The sequence below is a fragment of the Hevea brasiliensis genome, chromosome 8, assembly GCF_030052815.1.
Source record: "Hevea brasiliensis isolate MT/VB/25A 57/8 chromosome 8, ASM3005281v1, whole genome shotgun sequence".
Lineage (NCBI taxonomy): Eukaryota > Viridiplantae > Streptophyta > Magnoliopsida > Malpighiales > Euphorbiaceae > Hevea > Hevea brasiliensis.
Window position 1 is genome coordinate 8,407,099 of NC_079500.1, and position 14,553 is coordinate 8,421,651.

The following is a 14,553-nucleotide window of genomic DNA, read 5'->3' on the forward strand; positions in this document are numbered from 1 at the left end:
AGAGGATTCACAGATTAATTAAAGAACTTAATGGGTCTTAATTAATTCTAAGTCCACGAAAGTAGGATTAGATTGATTAAGGCACTCTTTGTCTCACTCGAAAGGGAATTCAAAGGATTTAAGAATTAATCTCCTTAAAACCCATTAGTTTCACAAGATTGGATAACCAATTTAAAATCCCAAAATAGCTCGAATATGAAATCCCGAACTCCGGAATCGCCTTTTTACCATTGTTAATTTCTAATCGAATTTAATTACTTGCCATTTTAAATCTTGCCATATTTGAACTTGCTTATTTCAATTTGATGCAATTTTAGTTTAATTAATACATTAATGCATAGAATATAAATTTTGCACATATAGATTTCACATTCTCAATACCCATTAATTCATTACTTTAATCTCATAAATATTTCAATTTACTCAACTTTTTATATCAAGAATTCAATCATTAACACAACTCCTCGTGGGATCGATATCTTTTCTATACTACTTGTACGACCCGTGCACTTGCGGTTGGGACGCATCAATACCTCTTTCCACATCTCTATTGGAATGACTCCCTTTTTAGCCTTATATGGCAGGGACCCTCCGATGATTCCCCGTTATGAGTTGGGCCACTCATTAGTACAAGAGGTTGATCAGACATTGGCAGCGAGGGATGCGATTTTACAAGACTTGAAAATCCATCTTTCACGAGCTGCGCATCAGATGAAGCAATCTGCAGATAAGAAGCGCAGAGATGTTTCATTCTCTCCTGGTGATTTGGTTTATCTTAAGCTACAACCTTATCGTCAGCAGTCTGTCTCCAAACGAGCTTTTCAAAAATTAGCCAATCGCTTTTATGGGCCATTTCCTGTCATTGAAAAAATTGGAAATTTGGCTTATAAATTGCAATTACTCACGCTCAAAATCCATCCGGTTTTTCATGTTTCCTTCTCAAAAGCATGTCGGCGATGTCGCTCCTATTTCTCATGACTTACCACACCATGATGATGGATATGCTGCTTTTGGAACTCAAGAAATATTGGATGCTCATTGGACTAAGATCGCAACGCTTCTTGAAGGAAATTCTAGTTCGATGGAAGAATTTACCACATGAAGATGCCACCGGGAACGTTCGCAGACTTGCAAACGCGGTTTCGTGATCCGAACCTTGAGGACAAGGTTCCATCCGATGGGGAGGTAATGATAAGCCAATACGTCGGTCAACAATAGTCATTGTGAAGAATAGTAAGTTCTTGAACTAATAATACTGCTGTTTATTTTTCTGCTGCAATTATTCTATTCTTAGTGTGTAAATTGCTTAGTCAATTTCAGTTAGAGTGCTTAGTCAATTTCAGTTAGAGTCAAAGCAAATAAATCTCGTTGCTGCCGATTATGGGCCATGAGAATAGGCAAAGTTGTTGCTTTTCTTTCTTATTTAAGAACATGTAATTTGCAGCAGTAGGACATGAATGAAAATACAAACTTCCTATTTCTTTATCAAATTTCTTGGCTTTTGATTGGGACCTAACAGTAAATTTATGTGATTAGGACTCATGTAGCTATGATGCATTGGAAAGTCAATAATTTGACCTAAATAGTAAAATAAATAGTAACCTTTCGTGTAAAACATAAAAATTCAATCAATAACTTTGTAATGTACCGTAGTACAACTAGTATGATTGGTTTGGATAGGTTGACATGTCAATAGGGTTCAGTTAGCAGTACTGCATATGGCATTATGCCATTCTGTGATTTTATGAATTTTAGCCATTCTGATATTAGTGTGATACTTGGCCTTGTGCCAAATGTTTATTACAACTTATTAGCCGTTCTGTTGCACACCGGGAGACACATTATGACAAATGGTGTGACAGCCCGAGGTACTTGGTACTCAGTGCCAGTTTACCCATTTATCCAGTCCAGTCATCCAGTATATGTTACTTGGGCAATCAAAAATGGAAGTTGATAAATTTAATAAAATAATGGATATAACAAGTATCAAATAAATAATACTACAAATAATTACCAATAATTTGTCTGTATGAGAAATTAACTCATACACTGCATATTTATTTTCTTTTAGTTCTTTTTATTTTATTATTGGCACTACTAAGCATCATTACTTAGAGCGTTACTTTTTGCCACGCGTAGGTTCTAGAAAGACTGACAGAGAGTCCAATAGACCACAGACTGGGTGAGGCCGTCCACAGTTCTATATAGTGTCCGTGTCACCTCACAGACTTCAGTGCATTGGTAGGACACTAGATCTCATTTTGATATTTTGTACTATTTGTATTTTGTAATCAAACTTTTATTTTATCATGTATAGTTAAAACTCATGTAATATATTTTGGTATTAATGCAAATATTTGTAATTTATGTTTATAAATAAAAATTTAGTATTTATTTATGATTTGTACATAATTAACATGTGAAATGAATGAATGTCAAATAGAAGAAGTTTTGAGAAATGATTGAGATTATATTGAAATAATGGAGTTTGAGAATGATGGGAAATGTATTAGAAGTGTTTTTCATAGGTTTCGAAGAACTGTTTTATCCATTTTTAGCCATTTTCTATAAAATTTTCGAAACCTCAAATGAATTTATAATTTTAATGAATGACTTAAATGAGTCAAATTTCACAAATTGCATTTCATCACCATAAAGAAATAAATTAAGGAAGGATAAAAATAATTTAGATAAAATATGGTGTTTCGATACACTGTGTGACATATCTTACTCGGTTACACTGTATACGGGTAAGAGGTGTCACATTTATCATCTAACTATATTTTAAAATTATTAGGAGAATAAAGGTAAAATGAAAAATATGACAAAAAATTAATGGAGTGTAATTTATTACTTTTTGGTGAAATTTATTTTGAGACTAGCTTTATTATATTATATTATTATATATACATAGATAGATTAGTTATACAAATTAAATAAGCAAACTTATAATAATAAACAAAAACATTCTTCAATAACATGATTTGTTTAGTAAATTATGCATGTTGCTCCCTTTGGATTTATGATCCAGTACAAAATATGCAAGTTTGCAAAAGTTTGATAACAAGAGCTGATTTAGAAGAGTCTGTCTCCATAGTTGAGTCTCAATTGAACAAATGAAACAGAAAAAAAGAACTGACCTAGAAATCCAGGATTTCTATATTAATAAAATAACTTGGAAAAAAAAATTTCCTCACAGCTGATCACGTTTCAGCTGCCACAATTTAAGCTGAAATTAATACAAATTTGTCAAGAACGAGAGTCGCTGCAGCCTGCAAGCATTCACCAATTTATTTACAAATGGATGTTCTAAAAGCTCAGCAGCAGTGGGACGATCCTTTGGATTAACTTGTAGGCATTGCTGGATAAAGTCTCGCGAATCATCTGACAGAGAATCAGGAAGAGAAGGTCGGTGGCCTTTTCCAATCCGATAAATTAATTGACCTTTTTCCAAACCCAAATCAGAGTATGGAGGTTTTCCGGTTAACATCTCCAATACAATGCACCCAACGCTCCATATATCAGCTTGAAACCCATACCCTCCTGCTATCTTGCTATTAAAAACCTCAGGAGCCATCCAGCATGCAGTCCCTTTACAGGACTTAATGATTGCATTTAAGTTGGTTACTTTTGCTAATCCAAAATCTGCAATTTTCACACATCCATTTTCATCCACCAATACATTGGCACATTTGATGTCCCTGTGAACAACATTGCGCTCATGGAGATAATTCAAGCCTTTCAATATCTGTTTCGTGTACACAGACACATGGGAATCCTGCAGCGGAAATTCTTTATAAACCTTTTCAAGGGAGCCCTTACTTACAAGCTCGAGGAAAACATAGAGCTTCGATTCATCCTTACTTGTGCCAAAGTATTTAACTATATTTGGATGGGTGAGCTGACATAATAAATCAACCTCTTTCTCAAGTAGGTCGATAATCCCTCCATCTGGCAATAGAAGTTCCTTCACAGCAAAGAAGAATCCATCAGCCGCAAATCCTTCATAGACTGATCCAAATGACCCGCTCCCCAGTCGCACACCCCTCCGCCAATTTGTAATATTGCGACCCTGTCTTCTTACCTGCCAAGTAAAATTGCTTCTATGAGTTGATTTTAGAAAATTCACAGCATGTATGCGTTTTACAAGGAAAGTGAACTAGTAATCATGGTTCAAGGCCAATGAGCTTTAGCTTAATAGTTTTAGAGTAATCTCCACAATTGTGAAGTCTAAGTTCAATCACCGATTGAATTCAAATAAACTAAAAGGAAAAATCATGCTTCAGAAATTATGGACTTCCTATTCCACATACCTTTTGTAACCGATGCATCAGGGTATCATTTTTATTGCAGTCATTGTTCAAAAATTTTCTCTTGTTGAGTTGTGAAGTCCCACTAATTGTGCATCCGCATAGTGACTCATTAAAGTCTTTAAGACCCCGTCCGTTAAAAGAGAACAACTGGTCGATTGATGTACCAAAAACATTATCAAATCCTTTTCTGAAAAATAATAGCTGATTAGAAATAGATTTGACAAAGCGATGTTGAATTAGACGATCAACAGAAGACTCCCTGCTACGTTTGCTATTCACGTGGCTTAGTTCTGTGCTCCATTGGCGCCCCAATTCAGCTTCAGCGAATTCTAGAACTTCAGAGTCAATGAGCTCAGCATCTATGACCTTGTTGCACCAACTATATAAGTAAGGATCTACCTCTTTTACATCTTCTAGGGAAATTTTCCTTCTTCCAGCCAGTTGCAAAAGAAACAAATGGGCGAAGGCAACACCCACTTGTACTTCGTACATCAAAGCTAATGCAACCAACTTCCCAACAAATTCCAAGCAATCGAAGTGGAAGGGTTCGAGCTCAATTGCTGTGTATTTAAATAAAAAATAAATAAATACTACGTACATACGCTATTCTTGATGTCATGAACCGGGATACTAATATATAGATATAGTGATCATAGCTCAAACCAACTTTTGAAATCAAATTGCTTGCAAGTTCCAGATTTAATGTTTGAATCATAATCCAAAATTATATAACAAAGCATTACAACAGATTAGTGAATTGATTATGTCAAGATTGAGAAGGTAGAAACAAACAGTAACAAATAAATGTCAGTTAAGTAATCAAAGGCAGTGCAAGCGTACCATGATTAGGATAAAACCTATTAGGATCATTTGGGCACGCTAGGAAAAGGGGGTTTTGTGGATTGAATATAGCTCCACATAACTTGCATAACCAATGCTGCAGTACTTCAGGATCTGTAACTTGCTGATTTTTGAATTGCATATACAGATTCTTGCTCAGATTTTTAGACCAAACAATGAGCATCTCATATAATTTTGCATCATGTATTTTAGGAAATTGCCATGCCTGCATTTAATTAGGAAAGTGAATTAGTAATCATGCTTCAAAACGGATGAGCTCTAATTCAGTGCTATTAAATCATCTTTATGACTATAAAGTTTTAAGTTCAAGCTCCAATCCGAGTCAAATTAAAAATCATGATTCAAAACTTATGCACTTCGTATTCCAAATACCTTTGGGAACCGAGACATCAGGGGATTACTTTTATTGTCGAGCTGTAAAGTTGTAGTAATTACGTATCCGCACGGCGACTCATTAAGGTCTTCAAGCTCCAGTCCTTTAACAGACAACAACTTGCCGATTGATGTACCAAAAACACAATCAAATCCTTGTATGAAAAATGATACTTGCTCAGAGATAGATGCGACAAAATGGTGTTGAATTAGACGATCAACATAAGCCTCCCTTCTACTTTTGCTATTCACATAGCTCAGTTCTGTGCTCCAATGGCACCCCAACAAAGCTTCAGGGAATTCTAGAACTTCAGAGTCAATGAACTCACCATCTATGATCTCCTTGCACCAACTATGCAAGGAGGGATCTAGATCCCTTACATCTTCTAGTGAAATTTTCCTCCTTCCGGCCAGTTGCATAAGAAACACATGGGCAAAGGCAACACCAATTTGTATTTCAGACGTTAAAGCTATCGCAACCAACTTCCCAACGAATTTAAAGCACTCGAGGTCTAAGGTTTTGGGCTCAATTGCTGCGTATGTAAATAAATAAATAAATAAATAAATAAATACTACATACATTCCCAATTTATGGCTATTTAATATATACACACACACACTTCTTGATGTTGTGAACCAAGGTACTACATATACACAATGATCATAGCACAAACCAACTTCTAAAATCAAATTGTTTGCAAGTTACAGAATTAATGTTTGAATCATATTCTGAAATTATATACAAAATATTTCAAGAGATTAGTAAATTTATTATGTCAAGACTTGAGAGGGAAGCAACAAACATTGACTTGTTAATGTCAATCAAATAATTTAGGCAGTGAAAGCTTACCAGGATTAGGATAGAACCTCTTAGGATCATTTGGGCACGCCAGAAAAAGGGACTTTTGAGGATTGAATATAGCTCCACATAACTGGCGTAACCAAGACTGTTGTACTCCACGATTTGTAATTTGCTGATTTTTGAATGCCATATAAAGATTAGCGTCCAGTTTTTCAGACCAAACGAGCATCTCATGTAACTCCACATCATGTATTCTTATCTCAGTCATCATCATCATGGCTAAATGCATCCTAGATTTACCATCCGTCACATCCTTGCGCTCGAGTAGCCACAAGTGATCATTGCTTCTATCAGTGCCTTCAGCTATTAGTTTTACCAGTGAACGCCTTTTGTTTCTTAATACATTCCAAAAGCGCTCTTCAGCACTCTTGTGAAATTTAGACATGCCATGTAATGCCTTCAGAATGGTAAGATATTGAGAATATCCACAATAAACAGATTCCATATACAAGAAATCTTCAAAATTAGCAAGGTACGCTTCCATCTTTGAAAGCAAGTCAGAAAATATATGTTTAAAAAACAGATCATCATCATACCACCGAAAATGGTCGCATAATTGTAGAAGTATAGATGCACATTTGTCAAGCCAACCTTTTGCTAACACCATCTTCAATAATGAATCCAAGAAAAATCTGATTACAGCATCACCAATCTCTTCGTTATTTTTATAAAGCGTAACAAAAGACCAAGGAAGAGTATCTAGAAGAAACACCGTCTGCTGCCTCAAAATGGAGAAAAGGTCTCTTATTTTGTTGCTTATGCATCCATGATCAAAGGCGACCGATTTCCTTTGGCACATAGCATGTATTTGTGAAACCAAATTTAAAGCCTCAGAAGAATTCTGGCGAGTTACACCATCCTTTCGGAGCACTAGCTGGAGATGACCATTGTTTTTAATTGAGCACTCCTTAAGCGTCTGGTGCCACTCTAGCCTCTTCCCAAAGTCATATAGTTTCTGTAGGGTAAGCAGAATTCCAAAAACCTCTCGAATTTGGCAATGGACAGATTTTGTGGTATCATTAGAATTTGCTAGAATCCATCTGCATAGATGACCGTCCATCTTCTCTTTGACGAAGAATTGGATGGAATCTGCCATCTGCTGTGGATCAAAGGAATGGAAGATGGAATAACCAAGCAACATAATTTTACATATTTTTGTTTTAAGTTAAGGGGTGTTTTATCTTTAAAGAAAAAAAAAATATTTGTTCATCCAAATTAAACTTTCAAAGAAAGATTTAAATAAAGTATGTTCAACCAAAGGATATTAAAGCTTAATAAATGTATGACATTAATTTATAAAAATTAGCTATAATTAAAGCTTATAAATACTTAAACTTTTGAACAATTTTTCAGTTCACATATATATATATATATATATATATATATATATATATATATTAAATGAAGTTCATTAGACTTATTAATATCACGAATAAATGTATGAAATTTTAGTTTTAAATGCTTCATATAAAAATTAATATATATGAATCATAATTGCAAAAAATTGGATTACGATGTAAAATAAAGTCACAACATAAAACTGAATTATAATATAAAGGTAAATAGGATAATAACAAGTAAAATAAAAAATAATTAAAATATAATAGGGCATATAAAAAGCCACAGTCATAAGTATATAATAGTGAATGAGTACCAAGTAAAATAGCTATAAAAAATATAATTTTATTAATTTTAATAGCAAAAAAAATCATATAAAAATTTAAAACCATTATAAACCTCTATCATTAGATCTAAGTTATACAAAAAAAAGCATGTGGAGATGGTCAAGAAGAGTTTCATAAATATTTGCAAGGTAAGATTTTTTTTTTTAATATTTTTTGAATTTAAATACTATATTTTTATTATTTATTCTATTAATAATTTTTTTTTAAAAAAAAATCTGCATTAACGCAAGGGTAAGTGTCTAGTTTAAAAAATTCCCACTATTATTTTTTTTTTTAAAAAAAAAGAAAAGGTAAATGCAAAAATAGAATTGCTCAAGGACTGCTTTAAAACTTTCTTATCACCCCAAAAAAGTTTATCAAATTGCAACTTTACAACATACTACTCCCATAACATGACCTTTTTCCACTAGCATTCTTTGATAACAAGTAAAACATCCCCTCCTTTGCATTGGAGGGACTCTCCGGCGAATCGAACACCAAAATGTATTCGGTAAATTTGTTGAAGAGTTTGTAGAATTTTATAAAAAGGGAAATAAGCGCTGGGATTTCAAGGAAAGGACTCTCTCCCGATCTCCCCTATTTGCGCCAAATGAGTCTTTATAAAACATATAACTGCAGGGATTCAAGGAAAGAAAGATCTTCCGAGCTCCCATATTTATAAAAAATAAGCTTCAGAAGGATATAAAACTATGGGAGTTCAAGAAAAGGACACTCTCCCGAACTCCCATATTTGCAAAGGATGAGTTTTATAACAGATAAAATTACAGGGTTCAAGGAAAGAACTCTCTCCTGAACTCCCGTTAAATGATAGAAACAGTTAAAAAATGATGTAAAGGATAAAACAATTCCATACGTGAAATGTCTAATTGCCGATTATTTCCGATCTCTTATTCTGTGAACTTTTTTCACTCTCTATGTTTTCGATCTCTTATTAGTTATATGAACTCTCCATTGTCACTTGAACTTATGTCTAACCTTTCCGCTTTTATTGTTTCCTACCTCTCTAATCAAATCCGAACTCTTTATATCAAGCCAGACTTCATTATGTCAGACCTCTTTATTTCCATCATTCCCGACCTATCTCCAATCAAATCTGAACTCTTCATATCAGCGCCCTCATTTTTACCTCGCTCCTTCCATCCGAACTCTTCAATATTCTTCCAAATGTCAAGTAATATTTATGCCACCCGAACTCTTATTTTACTAAAAAAATAAAGAGAAGTATACTTTTGAAACGACATATGCATTACTGTAGCATGCAGAGAGTAATATTTATGCGACAAACTAATTTATTCTAAAAGTTTGGCGTGACTAGATGTTCTAAAAGTTTGAATTCTAGCCTATGTAACAAATACAGCCTAATTACATTCAATCGGAGGTAGGGCTATTGAGGAGTTTACCTGTAAGGATCTATAAAAAATAACGGGTGTGCTGCTACTAATATCTCACGATAAAAGGGATTGTAGGAGATGGGCCAACCAAGAGTGGCTTTTGAGATGCCGAAAGCGATAGGAATAAGACCTTGATGACGAACCAAGATTGGACCACTGAGGTATTGCACGAATCTATCGAAGAGAGGGACCAAAGAGTCAGGAGTTCTGGTAGCAAGATCCTTCAGAAAACTAGTTTCTAAAGTCCCTTAAAGACCAAGAACTTTAAAGTAATGGCCAAGAAGCTAAAGCAATACTTAAAATCAGAGATCCCCCCACCAAAGACTAGCAACCTGAGATCCCTTCTACAGTAGCATTCAGATATTTATAGGAAACGATGTCTTAAAATGGAGGGTCAGGATTCGAGTAGGAAAAGATGAAGAGTCTGGATTTAGAAGGACATAATCCAATGGCTCGGAATTAAAGAGGATCAAGATTGAGAGTTGAGATTTAGTTCAGAATTCTTTTGTCCTTTCTTCTCTAATCCAACGGTTGGTGGTTTTGTCTTACAGAATGGATCCGAAGGCTGAGAATGAAAAGTGTGAAATCTATTATTTACTTTTAATCTAATGGCCTAAAACCCATCCTTATAAGTGAGATCAATGGTGCGGATTAAGGCATACTAGGAGGCTTTAATCGCCTCGGATCCAATGGTTCGGGTTCGTCCTTACCAATGGGATGGATGATGAAGATTAGATCAAACCCCAAATGCTTTAACTAACTCAGATCCGATGGTGAGGGAAGTTAATCTTGCAGATCAAGGGTTATAACTGGAGGCAACTTTTGAACTCCTGATTCCCCAAACCTTTCGATCTTTATTGGCCATCTCTCGATCTACCCGATCTCTCATTATGGTTGGCAGCTCTGAGACCTTCTATTCTGATCTCTTAAACCAACTCTATCCACGTTCAATCTCTTCTCGTTTCTCGATCTCTTTCCTATCCCTCCTCTGTATTTGGTCTATGTCGGTGAACCTCGAATAACGGTGAAGCATTAAATCCTCCACTTATCGATGAGCCACTTTGGGTTCTGCAGGCATTAAATGCCTAGGCCTATATATACTAGGGGCAGTAGGCTGCCATTCTCACGTTTCCACCTTTCCTTCTCTGGTCAATTTTCAGCCTGTTTTTCCCCATGCCTTACCTTTCCGGTACTTTTTTTTTACTATGACAACCGCTATGATCTTTTTTCGATTACTTCCTTTGCCTGTCACCTGAAAATGGATGATACCAATGGTTAGAGAATTACGAGAATGTCATCCTGTAACATCCTCACTTTAGCTAGTCCGTATAGTCTACTGTTCTGGTGACCAGTGTCGGTTCGGACAGCTAGAACGCCCGGAAAAAAAAAAAAGTTAAATTAAAGTGAGGAACCAAAATTAACTCAAATATTAATAAGAAAAATTTAGGAAAAAAAAATTTTAGAAATAAAATACAACCATGTTAAATGAGCCGGTGCCCTAGCGATGGGTAACCTAGTGAGAAGTTGCGGTTCTCGCAACTAGGAGCCCTAGACCAGGGGAAAAAATTATAAAATAATTTTTGGAACTCCAGAGAAGGGTCATTGAGGTTTTTATGGCATTAGAATGCCAAGAAAATACTTAGAAAAATTTTTCAATCGGTACAAACAATTTTGGCCCGTTAAGCCAAACGGAGGGCATTTTGGTCATTTCGGTCATTTCGTCTTCAGAGATGATTTTTGGGCCAACTTGTCCAGTTAAATAAATAATTTATATAACATAAAATATAAATAAATATTGTCAAAAATTTAATTGCAATTAAATAGACAAAAAAATGGAGAAGAAATGAAAGAAAATGGATTAATGACATCATCATGATGTCATTAAAACTCACCCAACCAACCCAATCTTGACACATGGCATAAACATATATAAAAGAGGTAAAATGGGCTGGAAAAAGAAAGAAAAATCAGTTGCTTCTTCAACCTTTGGGGCAGCCAAAAACGTGGAGAGAGAGAGAGAGGAAGGAAAAACTCCATTAAAGCTCACCCAAGCTCCCAACCTCACCAAATCTCACTCCAAAACCCTAGCCTTCTTCACAAAAAAAATTAACCTAGCACCTTGAGGAAGCTTTGGGCAAAAAAAAGAAAGAAAAATCAAGAAGTTTTCTAAGCTAGGGAAACTCTCCAATAAAGGTTAGTGACCAATCCTTGCTTTTTTTTTGAAATGCATATTTAGGGACAAAAAATTGAGCTAGAAAATGAGAGAAACTTAAATGAAATTGATAATTATGTAAACCCCCATTTTCAGTAGCTATGTGAAGGGTAGGGTTTTGATTGTTTTCCTTGAATAAATTTGGTATTGTGGCTGCCCATAACACTAACCTATTGTTTAGAATGGTGAAAGGTAAGTGAATGCATGAATTGAGATGGAATGGGTTAGGGTTAGGGTATAAAATGGAGACTTTGATCATGTAATGATGAAAGTGAGTTTTAATGGTTACATGAGTTTTAATGGTCAATTAGTGACCATTTGGTTATGTGTAAACAAGAAATGAGGTGGTTTTATTAGTGGAAATTGCAGTTGGGTGGCTGCCCATGGTGACCTGCAGAATTGGACATGAGTCCAGCAGGTTTGGGCAGCCATAACTTGAATTGTAGAGGTTCAATTGATGCAAGGCCAATTGGACATGAAACTAGACACATAATGACACAACTTTGGTGACGAAACCATGCCCATAAAACCAAACCAAGTGGACCAAAAGCTTGCCCTAATCCGGGTGACCTACAATCTGTTTCTGCAGAATGACCAAATAAACAGTGTTTGGTCATTTGGCCATAACTCAGTGTAGAATGGTCCAATTGACCTGAAATTTTATCAGCAATAAGATGAGATATAGACCAACAACTTTTATGAAGAAACCTAACCCAAATTATGACCAGAACCTATCCAACAAGTGAGTTGCAATCACTGTTCACTGCACTGTAGATATGGTCAGTCCAGAAAAATTTCAATCTGGCCAGTTGTGGTTTTTGGAGCATAACTTGAGCTACAAAACTCCAAATGGAGTGAATCAAAAAAGGAAATTCAACTAGACAAAATAAAGAACAATTGTCATGTTGATCATTTTGCCAAATTCCCACTGAAAAAATGACAAATGGAACAGTAAAAATGAAGCATAAAAACTGAAAATTTTGCTCAATTAGCATTAAGCTTAGAAATGGTATTGGCAACCAATATCAACAAATTTTAAATGCAAAATGTGGTATGTTGGGAGTATTAAAACCAATGTACCTATTGTCAATGCAAAAGTCAACATTTTAGTTGACTAATGAAATGAATAGTAACTTTACACATAAAGTACAAATATTCAAGAAATGACTTTGTAAAATGCCCTAGTAGGCCTAATGTGATTGGTTTGGATAGGTTGGCATGCCAATAGGGTTTTGATAGCAGTACTGCGTATGATGTATGGCTTCATTGCCATTCTGTGATGTGATAGCCTATGGCTATATTGATTATGATGTTTTATTTGGCTTTATGCCTTATTGCTTTTATGGCTTATTAGCCATTCTGTTTGCACACCTGGAGACACATTGTGACCGATGGTGTGACGGGCCGAGGTACCTGGTACCCAGTGCTAGTTTACCCGTTTATCCAGTCCTGTCAACTTGTATAGGTTACTTGGGCATGGAAAAGTATAACTGTAATTGAACTGATTATTAAGGAAAATACGAAAATTAAATATAAAGAATGATTACAATAAAATACAAAGAAGCTCAAAATCATCAAGGAAACAATTAATAAAATGCATGAAGAAGTTAATATTATATTTTACTTTATTTTATTCTATATTGTCACCACTAAGCAGAATTGCTTAGCGCGTCGCTTTTGCCACGCGCAGGTACTGGAGACCTAGCTGGTGAGCCCAGCATACACCAGACAGGGTGAGCCTTCAGAGCTGCATCCGGAGTTCCGAGTCACCTCACACCTGCAGTGCATATGGTAGGACATAGGATTTTGGGACCATTTTGTATTTTGGCATTTTGTAATAGTCTGGATTGTAACTATAAACTCTTGTAATTATGTATTAATGTAAATATATGAAATTTCATATTATTGAAATTTTCTGCATAATGTATGTTGATAAATGAAATGTTGAGACATATTTATGAATATGCTTCAAGTGATGAAGTGAACAGAAATGTTTTGAAAATAGTATTGTGATTTGAGAATGAGATTTTTAGATTGACTTGAATGTGTATAATTGAGTTTGGATTTGGGAATTATTTTGGAAGTGTTTTTAAACAGGTTCAGAAGAACTGTTTTTCCAATTTACAGCCGGCACTCTGTCGGATTTTCTATAAAATTTGCTGATAAATTCAGATTTATCAAAATTGAAAATAAATGAATTTTAAAGGGGTAAGTTGTAATAGAAACATAAATTGATGCTCCGGCACACTGAGTGGCATAACTTGCTCGGCTACACTGTAAACGAGTAAGGGGTGTCACATTTAGTGGTATCAGAGCATCGGTTTAGGCGTTTCTGGGCCTAGATAGAGTACATACCATTGCATTGCATTTGTAAGTGTTGAGGTGACACTGATGCAGATCTGTTTGTTTTCTTATTTTGAATAGGATATGGATCCTGCTTCGCAAAGAGCAGTCGAGGAAGAGGTGGAGAGTCGTGCTCCACCAAGGGCTGAATCTGAGGCGGTAGAATCGCTCCACCAAAGGTGAGGCACTGCCCAACCTCGGTTATGTTATTTCAAAGAAATGACTGAATTCTACCGACAAATGATGGGGGTAATTCCACCACCACAACCACAGCCACAACCACCACCAGCACCATAGAAATCTCATTTGGAGAAATTGAGGAAGCATGGGGCTGTGGACTTCTTTGGGAAGAGGAAAGATGATCCCATGGCCGCAGAAAATTGGTTGGATAGAACCATTAGAGTGCTGAAACAGCTAAATTGCACCCCCGAGCAGAACCTGGTGGGTGCTGTGTCCCTACTTCGGGATGATGCATATCAGTGGTGGTACACAGTAACCAGTGAGGTGCAACCTG

The 14,553-nt window shown here is 35.6% G+C and overlaps 1 protein-coding gene across 1 annotated transcript; it reads right to left on the minus strand.

The window, feature by feature from the left end:
• Nucleotides 1–2,996: 2,996 nt before the first annotated feature.
• Nucleotides 2,997–7,527, minus strand: LOC110652714 (uncharacterized). Its single transcript, XM_058151198.1, has 5 exons — nt 6,397–7,527; nt 5,547–6,079; nt 5,154–5,379; nt 4,314–4,873; nt 2,997–4,084 (listed from the first exon to the last, which is right to left on the minus strand). Exons 1-5 carry the CDS (start codon nt 7,502–7,504, stop codon nt 3,236–3,238), a joined length of 3,276 nt encoding a protein of 1,091 aa, XP_058007181.1. The 5' UTR covers nt 7,505–7,527; the 3' UTR covers nt 2,997–3,235.
• Nucleotides 7,528–14,553: the final 7,026 nt, after the last annotated feature.

Coding starts and splice junctions, on each gene's coding strand:
- LOC110652714 (XM_058151198.1), bottom strand. CDS start 7,504: ATGGCAGATTCCATCCAATTCTTCGTCAAAGAGAAGATGGACGGTCAT. Junction 6,080..6,396: donor GAGGTTCTATCCTAATCCTG/GTAAGCTTTCAC, acceptor TTACATACGCAG/CAATTGAGCCCAAAACCTTA. Junction 4,874..5,153: donor TAGGTTTTATCCTAATCATG/GTACGCTTGCAC, acceptor TTAAATACACAG/CAATTGAGCTCGAACCCTTC.